The 19,177-nt window shown below is 43.4% G+C and overlaps 1 protein-coding gene across 1 annotated transcript; it reads right to left on the minus strand.

The window, feature by feature from the left end:
• Window positions 1-10,014: 10,014 nt before the first annotated feature.
• On the minus strand, window positions 10,015-13,387 carry LOC112227989 (UDP-glucuronosyltransferase 2A1). Its single transcript, XM_024393061.2, has 2 exons — window positions 13,171-13,387; window positions 10,015-11,658 (listed from the first exon to the last, which is right to left on the minus strand). The coding sequence occupies exons 1-2, from the start codon at window positions 13,336-13,338 to the stop codon at window positions 10,234-10,236; spliced, it is 1,593 nt and encodes a 530-aa protein (XP_024248829.1). The 5' UTR covers window positions 13,339-13,387; the 3' UTR covers window positions 10,015-10,233.
• Between the last annotated feature and the right edge of the window lie 5,790 nt (window positions 13,388-19,177).

The following is a 19,177-nucleotide window of genomic DNA, read 5'->3' on the forward strand; positions in this document are numbered from 1 at the left end:
ATAAATGTATGTATATCTTTTCATGTGGTTCTTTATCCCAGACGGCCCCTCTATACCCTTTCTGTTGGTTTGGACCACACATAAACTCTGCTTACACTTTGAGCTAACGTGTGTTTTGTGATCTGATCAATATGATCCAGTTTGATCAAGGTTTGTCACGTCTATTAAAATGTGTCTCTCATTCATTCACCGTGTCTGCATTGTGACCACATTAGCTGGTGCCTCCCTGTATGCAAATTATTTGACAGATATTCTTTCAAAATAATCTGGATTTATTTATTTTAACACAGTTACTGATGCCATAAATCAATGGCGCTACCTGTCAATGATTTTAGAGGCCAGCATAATGATGATTTAAATGGTTTGACCATCCAGATCTGTTTACACTTGATTGATATCCAGATGCAATGCGTGCCTTGCTACATCTGGAGGTGGTAAGGAACATCTGATCACAATCAGATCAGAATGTGTATTTTAACCGTCTACACCTGTCTTAAAATGTGGACAATATCAGGACAAAGGGTGTATCTCCATTTTTTTAGTCTTTCATTTCCAGAAGTACATCAACAAATCTAAGGGGTTTGTCTACAGTAAGTCACAATGGGCAGTTGTAAGGAATCTGCAGTGCTGTTACATTTGCCAACACATTATTTATGCGGGTGTTTTTTCTGTCCCATTCAATTTCTTTCGATATTTTGTTTGTATAAAAAAAAAGAATTGGCAAGCATGTGGCTGTGTCCAAGTAGAGTGAATGATTGTAAGGGGGCCTGTCTGGAAGTTTTATTTGGTCTATAAAAACAAAACATGCCCTAATGGATGATTGTCCTGATGTGAAAATTGCAGGAGAATACAGAGTAAGGACCCTTTTTGAAGGAAGGTGTATGAAAGGATGGAAAGAGTGAGTGCGTGAGTGGAAGGAAAGAGGGGTATTTATCCTTCTATCCATGTTCCTCTCAAAAATGAGGTTCAATTATATTGAGCAATGATTGGAAAATACTGAACATAGTGTACGTTTATATCCTGAAGAGTCGATTGATGCACCTGTCAATCTAATGAACATAATAAATAAAAAAACATCAAAATCCGTGTTTTTTTTAACTAGAGATACCGCGTCTGCAATGGAAAGTGACAGAGCTATGGCACTGTTTGTCAGACCAAGGAGACATCCCGAAAATCGGTCTTCTCACAAAAAACATGTATGGGGGGAAAATGTATGGAGTAAAAAGTAACACTCTTTTTTTAGGTATGTGGTGAAGTAAAAGTAGTCAAAAATATAAATAGTAACGTACAGATACCCCCAAAAAACGACTTAAGTAGTACTTTAAATTACTTTACACCACTGCCTGGCATCGATTAAAAAAATGAATGGAAGTATGGAAGTAGTTTTGTGCCATCAAATAAAAGGGGTTAATATGTGTCCAAAAATATATATATATTTCATGAGCTTTCTTATATATCCTTGATATAGGACAGACACTTCAAAACCTTATTCCTTATGATGTATTTTTTGACTGTTTGTTTTGCCATTTATGAATGTGTTATTCAATGTGTTTCTATGGACTATAGTAGTAATGGCCAAATATATATATATATATATATATACTGTTGTCACGTGTAGTTTCATGTTATCACATTAACATTAACATCATGTGATCACATGTGAAGTTCATGTGGGGTCAAATCTAATAGAACACAACACAGAGTGAAACCCTCTGTCACGACTTCCGCCGAATTCGGCTCCTCTCCTTGTTCGGGCGGCGATCGGCGGTCGACGTCACAGGCTTTCTAGCCATCGCCACTCCATTTTTCATGTATCCATTTGTTTTGTCTTATTCCCTGCACACCTGGTTTTCATTCCCCAATCAATCTACATGTATTTATTCCTCTGTTCCCCGTCATGTCTTTGTGTAAGATTGTTTGTGTTACGTGTGTATTGTTGATGCGCCAGACTGGCTCGTTTTTTCCTGTGTTATTTTTCATGAAGATGGTTATTGTTAAACATAATTCTTTTGACTATTTTGCGCGTTTTGCACTTTTGCCTAAATAAAGTGTGCGCCTGTTCACAAATCTTTGCTCTCCTGCACCTGACTTCGCTACCAGTACGCACACATCGCACACATCTGACACCCTCTGCATTTTCAAGTATTGTGGTGGCACCATCATGTTATGCTTGTCATCAGCAGGGACTGGGGAGTATGTCAGGATCAAAATAAATATTACATGGAGCCAAGCCCAGGTAATAAGTTAGACGAAAACCCTCCTCTGTATTCTGAACACCTAACCCTGGGATAGAGTTGTATTTTTCAGCAAGACAATTACACAAATGTTTTTGCCAAAAATACACCAGATGGCTTTCTGAGTGGTATAGTCTTAATGCTTACTTAAATGTGCTTAAAAAATCTGAGACAATGTTTGAATATCGCTGTCTATAAATTATTCCCAAGAATGTTTGCTGAGCTTGAGCAATTTTGACAAACGTAATGTATTTATGTTGCCCTAAGAGTGTTGAAGAATCTTATTCAAAATGATTGACAGCTCTAATGGCTGCCAAAGGTGCTTCCACCAAGCATTAACTCTGGGGTGTGAAGACATATGCAATCAAGACATCTTTGTTATTTTATTTTCTATTACTTTATTTCACTTGTGGAGCAAGTTCAGTAGATTTGTAGGAATTTAAAAAAAAATTTAAATAAAATTTTAAGGCAGCAAAATGTGAAGACTGTGTACAGGGTGTGTACGCTTTCACTAGGCCCTGTATACATGATATGCCAAATAGGTGTTACCTGACAGGTAAGCATGGGAAAATAGAAACAAATAAGGTAATAAGGCTATGATATTAGTGATGAAGTGTTTCTCTTCTTTACTAAACATAAATACTGGAGGACTGGAGATCGACTGACAGTCCAGCAAAGGGAGACATGGCAGAGTGAAAAACAATGGCAATTTTGGAAGCCTTGCTTAGACTGGAATGTAACCCAAGTGAACTATGAAAACTCAAACATGCATTTTATGAGGGCTAACCATACAATTGACTCTATTATTGTTTTACTTGCTACATTTTTTAAATGTTTCATCTAACATGCATTTTTACCATCCATCAGTTTGACAATAGTTGGAAGGGAACTTGCTTTTGTTTTGGAAAGGGAATCAAGACACATTTTGGGTTATGTATTCACATACTGCACATACTCATATTCACCATGTCAACAAACTCTGCAGGGCAAAAAGAAGTTTCTTTTTGAATGCTTTCAGGCAACAGGAATGAAGTGAGACATCTCATTTGGGAGACCATCCATTCTCCCCATGCAGCGTAGGCCTGTTCAGTGTGAGATGGATAGTGGTGGGCTGGTGCTGAAAGACTGTGGCAGGATGTGGTTTACTGTGCAATCTCACTGCAAATGGAAAGCAAATGGATATAAATCAGTCACTTTATAGAGAGCTGGTGTAGGTCTGTGTGTGTCTGTGTGTCTGTGTGTGTGTGTGTGTGTGTGTGTGTGTGTGTGTGTGTGTGTGTGTGTGTGTGTGTGTGTATACACCCGTGTGTGAGTGTGTGTTTACTTGGCTCTTTGAGGTTATGAGAGGGCTCCCAATGGAAAGTGAATTGGTCCAGCTATGGTCAATGAGCCCCCTGGTGCCTCTAGGCATAAGCTCTCCCAGCCAACCCTCTATTTGGCTCACCATACTCTGCCGGCCACAGAATGGCACCGTCCACTCTAAATGCCATTGCTGTGTGTGTGTGCAAGCATGTGTGTAAAGAGCAAGAGCATTAACAGTTCTGGCCTGGTGTGCCTCTGGCCTGGTGTGCCTCTGGCCTGGTGTGCCTCTGGCCTGGTGTGTCTCTGGCCTGGTGTGCCTCTGGCCTGGTGTGTCTCTGGCCTGGTGTGTCTCTGGCCTGGTGTGTCTCTGGCCTGGTGTGTCTCTGGCCTGGTGTGTCTCTGGCCTGGTGTGTCTCTGGCCTGGTGCCTCTGGCCTGGTGTGTCTCTGGCCTGGTGTGTCTCTGGCCTGGTGTGCCTCTGGCCTGGTGTGCCTCTGGCCTGGTGTGTCTCTGGCCTGGTGTGCCTCTGGCCTGGTGTGCCTCTGGCCTGGTGTGCCTCTGGCCTGGTGTGTCTCTGGCCTGGTGTGCCTCTGGCCTGGTGTGCCTCTGGCCTGGTGTGTCTCTGGCCTGGTGTGTCTCTGGCCTGGTGTGCCTCTGGCCTGGTGTGCCTCTGGCCTGGTGTGCCTCTGGCCTGGTGTGTCTCTGGCCTGGTGTGTCTCTGGCCTGGTGTGCCTCTGGCCTGGTGTGTCTCTGGCCTGGCTCTGGCCTGGTGTGTCTCTGGCCTGGTGTGCCTCTGGCCTGGTGTGCCTCAGCCCTGTTTGTGTTGTGCAGGTACTAATCCCAGTATAGCCTACTCAGGTTTTTAGCTAACACCCTTTTCTCTCTTCCCTTTTTTGCGGGCCCCTGTTTGCAGCCTCGGCTAGCGCCTGGCTCGTGAGTCGGGAGTCACAATCAATATTCCTCCAAAGAGCTGTGTCACTTTTTGCGAGTGGCTACTTCCCGCAGAGGTGTGAGTGGAGCGTGAATCACGTAGCCTCCTTTCAGGCGGGGGAGAAGAGAAACTCAAGGACGAGCCTGAAAGAAAACACATGGCACAGGCGTATGTGGCATGATTTGTGCATCCGTCATTGGAAAAGGGGAGCTTGTTGTCTCGCCCTCTCTTTCAACATCACCTCTGTGACTATGCCTGTGCCCCTACGCCAGCAAGTTTGGTGGACTGAGACTAATTGTCAAAGTTGGTATTGCAGTGTGCTTAAATACTCATCAATGGCTAGCTAACGTCAGTTCATTCATCTTTACACTAGCGTCTATGTTGCCTTCCTAGAATCAAAGTCCCCCTTTAGAATATCAGCAGTCTCCTCTCTCACAGACCACAGATTAAATAAGGCTCAGTTCCCATTCTGTTCCTTCTGACAGAACTACAAATGAGTTTCCAATTTGAGTGTGAATATGATAGTGAATCCTCCCTGAGAAGGGCCCATGGGCCCTGGTCGAAGGTAGTGTGCTATGTTGGGAATAGGGTACCATTTGCGACGCAGCCAGAGAGAGTACGAGAGAGTCAGGTTACCAGATTATTAATGAAGGGGTAATTTGCAGCCGCCGGGAGGCTCTGCTGGAATGTCATGATGTTCTGGCATTTCCCTGCCAGCCCCAAACATGTAGACATAAATCATTATTTCACTTCTATGTACTGCAGCGCCAGAGGGACACACACACACACACACACACACACACACACACACACACACACTCTACCACTCTCAAAGTGAAGGTATCAGAGGGAGAGAGTTTACCCTTGGAGGCAATGGCTGTGTGTCTATCTCAGTCAATACTCAACACTCTTCAGAGCTGATGAATGTCTGTGTTTGCAGGTAATGACTCAGGGAGGAAAATTGTTATTAAACAATCGGACACATTTGGGTGATCTCTGGCATTATCCCTGCGTGTGTGTGTGTGTGTGTGTATGTGTGCAACAGACAGCGTGAAGGTCACGCCCCCTCACGATCTCCAACCAATTTATAAACCAGTCACTCTGCTGGCGTTACCATGGCAGCAAGGAGTTAAAGGCAAACAATGCCATTCAGGGTGGAAGGCAACCCTTTGATGAGAGGAGAGAGAAACATGGGGAGATGTGTAATACCCATCTATCTCCTGAGGAGAGATAGGATATGATGATGCAGTACTTTATATAATATACAAATCCCTTCATGGAGTTTCACTTTAACCTCTTACATATGCACCACAAAAGATTTGTGCATGTAAATATCCAGGTGTTAACAAACACACATAGTAGGTTGCATTTCCAACATGCAGAAATTCATTCCTTTCAGTGTTTGAATTGGACTGGAACACACTGATTACGGGCACTTCTAACTTTATACTGCTTGAGTACTGGCACCTCTTATAGAATATTGGCTTAAAATATGATGAGTACTGGCACCTCAATGTAAAAAGTACCAGCACCTATTTCTTTCCACTTCAAGCTCTGATTCCTATGTGTCAAACAAAGCCTCTTTAGAATGTGCAGCACACATTACCATTAGTCAGTGTGTCAGTTGAGACAGCACAGAAATGGAAACTCCTGAAATAAAGCAACGTTGTCATTTCACAGGGGAACGACTGAGAATGGCCCTCTTCCTCCCCGTAAATCTGATTGTCTGTGTGTGTGTTCCATTTCAGAGCTGAACCAAAACTGTCTGTCATATAGTCTAATACAGTACGCCATCTGCATGCTAAAAAAGCGTAGTTTCCTGGTCCCATCTATTTTAAACAACATGGTATTCTACTGTATCTTTATTCGATAGTTTGTGTCTGCTTAGAATAAGACTATTCCTTAGAAGAAGAATATTCCCCTCGGAGAATAGTCCTCCTGAGACTGAAGCTGTCCTAATATGGATACTGCACATTAGTTGCATTATTTCAAAACAGGACAGAGGATTTTTTTTTTTCGAACGTTGAATCAGTTTGATTAACCATGTTGAATTCGCGTGGTTTGTTAAGTGTACCTGCCTCTTGCTCCGTGGATGAGTGGGAGCAGCTGTTGGAGGACTGTTAAGAAACAGTTTGGCAGAGATCTGGATGAAAATCAACAGCCCGTAGATGACAAGGCAACCTGTTACGAATTCGTCAGCAGCACACAGTTCCTACTGCCGCCCAAGAATTCTCCATATTTATATTCAGTTTTCCCATGGAGTTCTAAAAATGAATGGACATCATTAGACGGAGAGATACATAAGTTTCCCAGATGTATGAATTGCACGTTTCTCCGGTATTCTATCTGTAAACAAGGAGCTGTTGGCACATAAGCCCCTGATCGCAGACTCTACTCTTGGGCTAGTTGCTTGTTTGTATGGGTAATGGGTAATGACAAAGTGTTGCGCTTGATTTGAGCCTATCATTGAAATGTTGTGTGGCGCTAGCCACACAAAGAGTGTGTTAGCAAACAGCTGTGGCTGAAGTAATATTGGCAGGCGAACTGTGTGGTACTTGGCAAATTTACTGTCACTCATTCAAATATGTGAAATAAACACAGTGAGGTGGGTTAGGGGGGCACTTTCCTCTGACTACCAATAGCCTTCCTCTGACTAAGTCTGGAAACCTGGGGAGACTCTCGATGTGTTGTCGTTTCCACGGAGGGGAAACAGACCCTGTTGTAGTAAAACCATGGGAGTTGTTACGAAGCTCAACTCAGCCATGTGCCTATCTCTGAATGACCACTTGCGAGCGTCATTCACCACTGAGTCACTCAGTGCACACTTGTGGTCCACTGTGACAACAACCCGTTTTTCCTTTCTTAGGTTCCCTACGTTTTGTCAGTTTCCCCGTCAGTTTCCGAAGGTGGTTGTGAAAAACGCCCTACTGACAACACAGTGTTTTTGACCGACAAAACCAAACCATCCGGGTAGCAAGTCATTAAGCCTGTGCCGTCTCTCATTACTTTAATGACCATAGTTGAGCTGTGAGTGGGCTGTAACCAGGAGGCAGATAGTTGTTTGGTTAAATGGGTGGAATGAGCAGGAATGTCCTCAGCCACTATATTTTGACTCATTAAAGTGGTGAGGGCCTTATTAGCACTAGTTAATTATCTGTAACTGGGGGAATGGCCTCCTCCCGTCCTCCCTGGAAACGCTATACCGTATATACAGTATACACTACACTGACTGTACAAAACATTAAGAACACCTGCTCTTTCCATGACATACTGACCAGGTGAATCCAGGCGAAAGCTATGATCCCTTATTGATGTCACTTGTTAAATCCACTTCAATCAGTGAATATGAAGGGGAGGAGACAGGTTAAAGGAAGGATGTTTAAGCCTTGAGACAATTGAGACATGGATTGTGTACGTGTGCCATTTAGAGGGTGAATGGGCAAGACAAAATATTTAAGTGCCTTTGGTATGGTAGTAGGTACTAGGGCACACCGGTTTTGTTTCAAGAACTGCAGCACTGCTGTTTTTCTTTTGCGCTTAACATTTTCACGTGTGTACCAAGAATGGTTCACCACCCAAAGGACATCCAGCCAACATGACACAACTGTGGGAAGCATTGGAGTCAACATGGGTCAGCATCCCTGTGGAACTCTTTCGACACCTTGAGGAGCAACTCAATATTAGGAGGATGTTCCTAACGTTTGGTAAACTCAGGACCCGCCATTCCTTTTTCACATCATTTTTCACAGGACATCTAATAAATTGTGTGTATGGTGTAGGCTTACCTTGAGGTGACATTTTGATAGCCGTGTAATTCTCTCTCGGACAAGGTGAGTTTTAACAATATATTCGCCTCAATTGACAACAACAAACAAGTGCAAAGCTTATTATTGATAATAGTTACCTTGTCCGAGGGATTTGCGCAGTTATCAAAACGTCACGCCAGGGTAAGCCTACACGAAGCAGGCCTTATATGAAGTAGTTCTAAATTACCAGATGGAAAAATGAATGGTGAAAAAATTATTGGAAACATCTCCGGGTTTTATGACTCATACTGTGGTACTCAATACCGTATGCGCTGTAATAAATATAATTGAAGTACTATATGTAAAATGCAGAATGTGACGCTGGTCTCCCTGATTAAGAGGCTCACATAATAGCCAAACAATTATGTGTTTCTTTTTTTTCAAGTGTAGCCAACGGCTCAACATTTCTACTTGGAGTGAGTCACTGTATGTTTTAATGTTTTTTTGTTGTTGTTGACGCCCTTCCCGACAGTTCCAGTGCCACTTAGGCAATTAGTCATCTTTAGTATGCAGTGTGCTCCATCTCCACCTACTCAATCATCAACACAGGCAATTATGTTCAATGGAATCGGAAGCAGCAGACGAGCTGCCGGAGATGATAGAAAGTGGTGTGAGAGGTGTGCTGGTGAGCTTCCCTCTGCATTAGTCAAGCCTGTGGGCTGCTTAGTACGCACATTATTAAGGGCTTAGCGAAGAGGATTACTCATTCAAATCAATACCTCCTGAATGTGAGCTCTTTCAGAATCGTAGTTTTTAATGTTTTGATACAGGAAATCATTAGAGGTCTTCTGAGGAGGGTTTACCCTCACGTGGGCTCAACGAGTGGAAGGGGTTTTCTATAGCTAGAGTATGTCAAAGATTAGAGTATGGATTTTAGGCTTTCTAAACTTCTGACTCATTCTAGGTCTTGCGGCTGAATAAAAACTGGACACAGAGGTTAATCCCGGTTCATGCTACTCAATACAGGTCAGAATTTCCCTCTTGTTGTTGTGAACATGCTGCGAACACACACATACACACATACACACACACACACATAGGCTGCAGGTGCGCCTAGCGATTAGAGCATTGGGCCAGTAACCGAAAGGTCGCTAGTTCAAATTCCAGACAAGGTGAAAAAATCTGTCGGATGTGCATTTGAACAAGGCACTTAACCCTAATTGCTCCATTATGGCAGACCCTGGCAGTGACCCCATTCTCCGAAAGTAACTCAGGGGGAGTTGGGAGGTGCAAAAAAAACCCACACATTTACAATTCACACATGAGTAGGAAATAGGACACGTAGAAGCGCACGCGCACACACAAAGGCCAGTATCCCACCTCGAGGCAGAAATTCCAAATGTCACCAGCTGAAGTTTATAACTCTATTCAAAGGTCAGAGACTTGTTTGCCGGGTCAATGTTCAATTTTAGCCCTGCCACCAGATACTGCGGTTTCAAACCCGACACAAAACACACTGTCCAGTCTGAGACTGTCAGCATGGCCAAGTCTATATGATGACTCAGTGTGGGGGGGATTTCTTGTGTCTAATTGAGCAACTTGGTGTATTAGTGCAGTGTTCGCCGGCTCATTGAGTCCCATTTATTGTGGTCTTTCCCACTCCCACCTCTCTGATGTCTGTTTATTTTCTTTCCCTCTCAACTGCCCTCTCTCTTTCCGTAAAATCTATTGTTTTCTCTTGTGTCTGTTGTGCAAGGATCTTGAGTTGTAATAGGTTACTTAAAAATGACAAGAATTCCAGACAATGTTACAGAAGGACATTTTAAGCCATTACTTAATTCTATTAAGATCAAGCCTATCAATTTCAATAACATCAAGAAAGGGATAAAGTCAAATGGAAATGAACTGAGTAATCTGAGAAAAATGTACAGTGTAAGACTATAAAGCCTGGTCTCAACACTTTACAAGGAGAAAGACATTTAAGGACAGAAAAATATGGAAGTTTCCTGGTGTTGAACCTGTCACTCTGTCTTCCGTTTAGACTTTGCTCCATAACAGCACCGCCGGACACAGAAGAGGCATGTTTTGATGAAGAGGAGGGTGAGCAGCATCACGATGGCTAGTAGGAAAGCGAACACGTCCAGGCTGTGGTACTGGTACCAGGTGAGCTCGTGGGCCTGGACCCTCAGGTGCTTGGCACCTTTATTCCTCATGGTGAACTCTATCCAGAACACTGCCTCATCCTTGGGACTGATGGGCCTGTCATGGTGGATCCTGGACAACCTCAAGGCGTTCTCCTTATACGACGGCTCGTTGATCACAGTGTTGAGTCCATCCACCAGATCCTGGGTTTTCATGGTGTTGAAGTTCATGATGACCGCGGCCCCCTTGGCCTTCATGTGGACCATGTTGTCTGGCTGGTCAGCGAACATAGGAATTCCCACCATGGGGACTCCGTGATAGATGGCCTCATAGATGCCGTTGGTTCCACCGTGGGTGATGAAGGCTCTGGTCTTGGGGTGACCCAGCAGGTCGTTCTGCGGGATCCAGTCCAAGACTCTGGTGTTGGGGGCCAGGGTCTCAGGCTTCTCCCCACTGAGCCTCCACAGGACCTTCTGGGGAATCTGCCCCAGGGCTGAGGCGATCATGTTCCCTTTCTCTGTGGTGAGGTTCTTGATCATGGAGCCGAGGGTGAACACCACAATGCCGTCATCTCCAGAGCTCTGCACAAACTCCTCCATGTCCTCTGGTAAGGGCTTGGCAGGCTTGCAGTGGATTCCCCCCACAAACTTGAAGTTAGGGAGGAGAGGACGAGGGTAGTCAAAGTCCCAGTATGTCCGGATCAGCCACAAGTCAGCTTGGCCCATCACCTCACAATAGGTCGATGGCTTCCCTCGAATCTCACTGTAGTAGGCGTCTATGTCTTGCCAATAACCGTATGCCATCATGTCCTGGGACGCATAGAAGAGGAAGTTCAACAGTCTTTCAGTGAAGCTCATTTCGTCGGTTAACCTGATCATGGCACCAGGGACAAAGGATGGTGGAGAAGGCAGCTGCCCACAGAGCCTCTCCCATATGTGGGCAATAGAGAAACGCAGGGTGTAGACCAAAGGAATGCCCAGATCCTCAGCCACCAGGTCACTGCAGGGGTAGATTGGGTCAGATAACAGAACATCATACTTGGCCTCTCTCAGTCTCCTCATGACGGTCTCTGACCTCAGCAGTCCGTCACATATCTGGATGGAAAACTTTAAATCTCTTTTTACAATATGATACCCCTTCCAATGGATCTGTAAGTAGCTCAGGTGGTCTATCTCGTACATGTGAAAGTGGATGAACTCCTCAAAGAAATCGTTCATCTGTTGCATTGAGATGGAGACGTTAAATGGTTCGTAGCTGAAGCGAGCCTTTTCCGTGGGGTCCATGTATACAGAGGCACTCTGCACCAGCACTGTAACACTGTGTCCTCTGTCAATCAGAGTCTCCAGTATAGGCTTGAGGTTGATCCAGTGACTGCCTTCAGTATGCCAAACTAATATGTTTCCACAGTTTACACTCCCTATGATACATAACTGTGCGATCACAAACACAGAGATATGCCGTGTCAACTTCATCGTGACTGTGTGGAAGCGAGTTGAAAACCACCTTTTAAAACTCTTTCCAAAGTCAACCAATCATTAATTGAAGTTGGACTCTGTATTGCAGTACTAGAGAGTATTCCTCCTGTCACATAAAACCAGATAAGCGAGCCACCGCCTTGATCTTTCGGTGTGAAAGGTAAAGGCAAGCACACAGACAGTAACCCTGCTTGTTCTGCTTGTCCCTACCTAGAGTCAAGCAGCTAGCTGCTTGTAAGCGCTGCCAGCAACACACTGTTCAGTCATAATAGGTACCAGTGCGATTCAAATCTTACAGAGGCGTCGGCAGCAGAATGGTAATCTCCCCCAAATCCTGGGCAGGAATGTAGGCCCAGGAAATAAGTCAGGAGAGTTTTGTTATGGCAGAGGAGATAAACAAATGGGCTGAGGCACTCTGGATTTGCCCCAAATGGCACCCTATTCCCTTTATAGAGCACTACTTTTGATGAGAGCTCGATGGGCCCTGGTCAAAAGTAGATTAGGGTTTTCTATGCATTTGCATGGTGGTTTGGTGGATTCTGTGATATTGATTTACTGACATTATTAGCAGACATTTACAAAATATAAGATACATAAGAGTGCATTAAATAAGAGGATATTAACATGGTTGCATTGACACGCACAGACAGTGAATTGCAGGCAGGATGAGGTAGCAGCTGCAACGTGACAGGTGAGATTGCAACTCTACCTGTGTCACGGGTTTTTTCTTCCTCCTCTGGGGAGGAGTAGGAGAGATCGGACCAATGGGCAGCGTGGTAAGTGTCCATTGTAGTTTATTAAACTGAACACTAAAGAATACAAAACAACAAAGTGAATGATACAAACGAAAACCGAAACAGTCCTGAACGGTGAAATACCAACACAGAACAGAAAATAAACACCCACCCACCCAAAAGTGAAACCAGGCTACCTAAGTATGGTTCTCAATCAGGGACAACGATTGACAGCTGCCTCTGATTGAGAACCATACCAGGCCAAACACAGAAATCCCAAATTATAGAAAAAGGAACATAGACTGCCCACCCCAACTCACACCCTGACCATACTAAAACAAAGACAAAATAAAGGAACTAAGGTCAGAACGTGACAACCTGCTTTAACTTCCCTGGCAGGAAACTGTGTGACCGGGAATTGCTTCAGCCTGATAGTGAGGAGGAGAGGGGAGGAAAACAGGAGAATGATGGTGGAGAATGCTCACAGCTGGGATCAAAAAACAGGATCAGATGGATAATGGCTCACAGGTGGGAGAATATGGACTAGCCCAGGTGGAAAAGCTGTTGCACTCTAAAGTTATCGGATACACCTGGAGGCACTCTGCACCAGCACTGTAACACTGTGTCCTCTGTCAATCAGAGTCTCCAGTATAGGCTTGAGGTTGATCCAGTGACTGCCTTCAGTATTCCAAACTAATATGTTTCCACAGTTTACACTCCCTATGATACATAACTGTGCGATCACAAACACAGAGATATGCCGTGTCAACTTCATCGTGACTGTGTGGAAGCGAGTTGAAAACCACCTTTTAAAACTCTTTCCAAAGTCAACCAATCATTAACTGAAGTTGAACTCTGTATTGCAGTACTAGAGAGTATTCCTCCTGTCACATAAAACCAGATAAGCGAGCCACCGCCTTGATCTTTCGGTGTGAAAGGTAAAGGCAAGCACACAGACAGTAACCCTGCTTGTTCTGCTTGTCCCTACCTAGAGTCAAGCAGCTAGCTGCTTGTAAGCGCTGCCAGCAACACACTGTTCAGTCATAATAGGTACCAGTGCGATTCAAATCTTACAGAGGCGTCGGCAGCAGAATGGTAATCTCCCCCAAATCCTGGGCAGGAATGTAGGCCCAGGAAATAAGTCAGGAGAGTTTTGTTATGGCAGAGGAGATAAACAAATGGGCTGAGGCACTCTGGATTCCCTTTACCCTAGCCCAGGTGGAAAAGCCCAGGAAAAGCCCATGGACTAGCCCAGGTGGAAAAGCTGTTGCACTCTAAAGTTATCGGATACACCTGGAGCTGAGTGACTCTCTCTCAGGCTGGCGGAAAAATACTTCATAGAGTTAGTTGAATAGTTGAAAAAATGTCTAAATGTATTGCAAAAAGCAAACATCTGCCTCAACATACTTCTAGACAATTTGTGTGTGCATAGAAATCAGAACACAGTGTTTCATTTACATGACAGCCTCTGTCTTACTTCAGGTACCTACAGCTCGTAACAAAGGAGCTAATTGTTCGATTTCCTGTAAGAAGTAACAACACTAACAAATAGCCAACCATTATGAAGAATAACTGTAACAAACGATCCCCTGAAAAGACCCGTTTAGGATTCATACATCAATTCTGCCTCGCTGTCAATGCAGTTGCGATCCATTGACCCATTCAATTGTTACAAGTGTGACATTTCGACGAAGAGAGTTCACACAGCGTTTAAAGCACCCCCCCTGAAAAAAGTCCCTCAAATGCCAGCATTCCACTGTGAAGCTAATCTATTCCCTGACAAACAAGAGTTCTGAATGTCGCTGCACACTGCACACACACGTGCACGTGCACACGCACATTACTGCTACTCCTTCTGCAGGAGGCATGTGATGGGGAGAGAGGGACAATAAACGTTATTGTGCCTAGTTATCACACTGTTCCCCAGTGGGCCTAAGAGAGCTCTCGTGCTGGGAAAATCCCTATCGGGCACAAACATGCTTTAAAAAAGGTAGGACATGTAGACCTATACTCATTATGGTTGAAGATTACTGTGACTGTAAGTGATACTGGTGCATTGGTGTGTGTTTAAAGAACAGCACACGCTGTACTTGTCACGGCTGAAGAGGAGGTGTAGCAGGGATCGGACCAATACGCAGCGTGGTAGGTGTCCATAGTTGTTTTTAATGAATAAACCAAACCACGAATAACCGAAACAGTCCCGTGTGGCACAAACACTGACACAGGAAACAATCACCCACAAAGTACCCACAGAATATGGCTGCCTAAATATGGTTCCCAATCAGAGACAACGATAGACAGCTGCCTCTAATTGAGAACCAATCTAGGCAACCACAGACATACACTATACCTAGAAAGGAAACAGCCCCATAAACATACAAAAACCCCTAGACAAGGTAAAACACATACATCACCCATGTCACACCCTGACCTAACCAAAATAACAAGGAAAACAAAGAATACTAAGGTCAGGGTGTGACAGTACATGTACCAGTAATGAGTCCTATGTTCCTCGCTGAATGCTGGAAAAACACCTGTAATAAGCAGCCTCTTTGGACACACAGAGTACTTAAGCCACAGAAAGTTGTCAGAGAAGTTAATTTGATACCGGTATTGAAAGAGAAGGGCCAAATAATGCAACGTTGGTCGGGAAACATGTTCCCTTTCTTCCATGTATCAAATCAAATCAAATCTAATTTTATTTGTCACATACACATGGTTAGCAGATGTTAATGCGAGTGTAGCGAAATGCTTGTGCTTCTAGTTCCGACAATGCAGTAATAACCAACAAGTAATCTAACTAACAATTCCAAAACTACTGTCTTATACACAGTGTAAGGGGATAAAGAATATGTACATAAGGATATATGAATGAGTGATGGTACAGAGCAGCATAGGCAAGATACAGTAGATGGTATTGAGTACAGTATATACATATGAGATGAGTATGTAAACAAAGTGGCATAGTTAAAGTGGCTAGTGATACATGTATTACATAAGGATGCAGTCGATGATATAGAGTACAGTATATACGTATGCATATGAGATGAATAATGTAGGGTAAGTAACATTATATAAGGTAGCATTGTTTAAAGTGGCTAGTGATATATTTACATAATTTCCCATCAATTCCCATTATTAAAGTGGCTGGAGTTGAGTCAGTGTCAGTGTCAGTGTGTTGGCAGCAGCCACTCAATGTTAGTGGTGGCTGTTTAACAGTCTGATGGCCTTGAGATAGAAGCTGTTTTTCAGTCTCTCGGTCCCAGCTTTGATGCACCTGTACTGACCTCGCCTTCTGGATGATAGCGGGGTGAACAGGCAGTGGCTCGGGTGGTTGATGTCCTTGATGATCTTTATGGCCTTCCTGTAACATTGGGTGGTGTAGGTGTCCTGGAGGGCAGGTAGTTTGCCCCCGGTGATGCGTTGTGCAGACCTCACTACCCTCTGGAGAGCCTTACAGTTGTGGGCGGAGCAGTTGCCGTACCAGGCGGTGATACAGCCCGCCAGGATGCTCTCGATTGTGCATCTGTAGAAGTTTGTGAGTGCTTTTGGTGACAAGCCGAATTTCTTCAGCCTCCTGAGGTTGAAGAGGCGCTGCTGCGCCTTCTTCACGATGCTGTCTGTGTGAGTGGACCAATTCAGTTTGTCTGTGATGTGTATGCCGAGGAGCTTGTTGCAATTCTGCTTTAGATCTGCTTAACAGTATTCATCTGCCGATGGTCTGAAGCTGAGCTTCAGGCTGCAGTGACTCAGCATGATTAGATAGATGATTAGATAGATTTGCTGATCCACAAGGAACCATTAAACATTGATAACCATAAGTGATCATTCACTTCTAAAAGTCTAAGCCTTTAGCGGGGGGGGGGTCTACTAAAGCTATTGTTTTTAGATGGCCATACCATGGATAATTTATCTATTTGATTTTGAATTTTAGGATCCCTGTAGGTATCAAAAAAATACATAAATATAGAATTTGGCCTTTACTACTATAGCCCATAGAAACGCGTTGAATAACACATTCATAAATTGAAAAATAAATCATTAGGAATATGGTTTTGAAGTGTCTTTCCTTTATCTAGGAGAAATAAGAAAGCTAAGGAAATATTTGTGTTTTTTGGACACCCACTTAACCCCATTTCTGTTGTTGGCACAAAACTACCCTTTCTACTTTTTTAAACTGGTACCGGTTACCTTCAGACGAGTTCCATGACGCTACAGACAGAAGTTGGCACATCGGTGGTACCGACTTCAGACGTACCACCGATGGGGCTTGTGGGGGTCGTAGAGCAAAACGGAGAACACCATCACGAGAATCTCATCTTTCCATAGACTGAAGGCCAAACTGTTCGGACGCTACAGACGTTTCCGTGAGAAGACTGATTTTGGGGATGTCTCATGGTCTGACAAACACCGCTCTAGCTCGGCCACCTTCCACCGCAGATGCGGGATACCCACATAGGCGGATGCGATGGGTTGACACGCAGCCCATGTGTATCTCTAGCTTAAATTGATCGATTTTGATGGGGATTTTTAGTATTATGCTACTTAGATTGACGCACTGGTGTGTCAATAGACTCTTGAGGATTCAACCACTGATGACCATTCATGTTATCAATCACATCACCCTCTCACCTGGTATGATCCATGTGTTTTATTGTTCACAGTTTTTAAGGGGATTGGATGTTGATGATTGATGTTCCACTCTCTGAACCCTCCAAAGAGTGCGTTACATAAGCATTAGTACGCATTCTGTTGTATCTGAGATTATGTCAACATCAACTAGGAAAGTGAAGATATCGATGGAGACATCTGACAGAGGACATGACTTGTACACACTGTACATCATACCGGGTGAGAGGGCAATGTGATTGATAACATGAATGGCCAACAATGGTTAATGGTTACTTAGGTAATGAACAAAACAATGGAAAAGGCACTGTTAGGTTTCAAATTGATCTTAAAAGTTTGTAACGCATGTGTCACTCATCTGTGTTAATGTGCACCACTGAACAGCCGCCACGCAGTCATGCTGTCAGACAAAAGTTTAGGATTAAAGTGACAATTGATATGGTATTTTTTTCTTGAGTGGATAGCTAATTTGATGCAAGAAGCCTTAACAGACATTGTATTTGACAAAAACATAAACATTTCAAACCGTGATTACATTGGTCCACGATCACATTCTGTATGTCTCTTTATTTCATTTTTGTTTTAAGCCTATCCCAAACCTTAACCCTAACCGTACATACATTTCCAGTCAAAAGTTTGGACACACCTACTCATTCAAGGGTTTTTATACATTGTAGAATACTAGTGAAGATATCAAAACTATGAAATAACACATATAGAATCATGCAGCAACCAAATAAAAGTGTTAAACAAATAGATTCTATTAAGATTCTTCAAAGTAGCCACCCTTTGCTTTGATGACAGCTTTGCACACTCTTGACATTCTATCAACCAGCTTCAATAGGGATGCTTTTCCAACAGTCTTGAAGGAGTTCCCACATATGCTGAGCACTTGTTGGCTGCTTTTCCTTCACTCTATGGTCCAACTCATCACAAACCATCTCAATTGGGTTGAGGTTGGGTGATTGTGGAGGTCAGGTCATCTGATGCAGCACTCTCCTTGCTGGTCAAATAGCCCTTACACAGCCTGGAGGTGTGTTGGGTCATTGTCCTGTTGACTAACTGATCCCAAACCTTTGAACGGTAGTGTCTATGCACACATCTTTTTAAAATATATTTAAAATAGAGATTTCAGAGTTAATGCCTAAACTTTACTCTTCCTCTGATTCCAAAGGTTGCAAGTTCAAATCCAGCAATTTACAGTTTTAATTTTAATCCTTAAAATATTTTAGTTAATGCCTAAACTCATCCCTAACCTTAAAAACACTGAGTTAATGTATAAACTTGACCTTAAACACTCAACTTCAAAATGTAACATTTGGGAAACATGGATGAACGTCTTATTCTGAATTGAGACAGAGAGCTAGTTGCTCTATTTATGAGTGGAAACACTTGGGAATAGATTTCCTAAATTAAAATAATTTTGCGTCTCAACTTTGAGGGGCAAAATAAATTCAGCCGTGGGGTGGGACGTATTTGGCCCCGTGGGCCACCAGTTGACAATCCCTGCTCTAGCATGAGGCACCTTGATGTACCAGTAAACCCCCTGTTGTAGTTAGTAATGGAATGAGCAGATTTGTATCCGTACACTGTGAAAGATTCTCCATGTCAATTAATCCATTTGGATTTGTATATCACGGCCTAACAACCATTGTAATGACAGAATGCTGATGGTGACAATCTGGTGTTCATTATTCAAATGCTAATGTCATGATAACGACTGTAGTTGGTCCTCAAAGGAAATAAAGTAGATGGTATTCAATAGAAGTTAATGAACTTTATTATCTCTTCCCGTTCGCTTCATTAGCTGCAATTTTTTTCATACACTCACTGGAAGCTAATATGAAGTATTTCTGAGAATGTAATAAAGTGGCTGTAATAAAGACGCTCTGTCCCAGACAAGTGATTTTTGGGACACATTAATTGTGGATCCTTTAAAGATCTTCACAATGACTAGTCCTGATGAGTCATAGGGGTTCAGGCCT

Source organism: Oncorhynchus tshawytscha, linkage group LG29 (assembly GCF_018296145.1).
Source record: "Oncorhynchus tshawytscha isolate Ot180627B linkage group LG29, Otsh_v2.0, whole genome shotgun sequence".
NCBI lineage: Eukaryota > Metazoa > Chordata > Actinopteri > Salmoniformes > Salmonidae > Oncorhynchus > Oncorhynchus tshawytscha.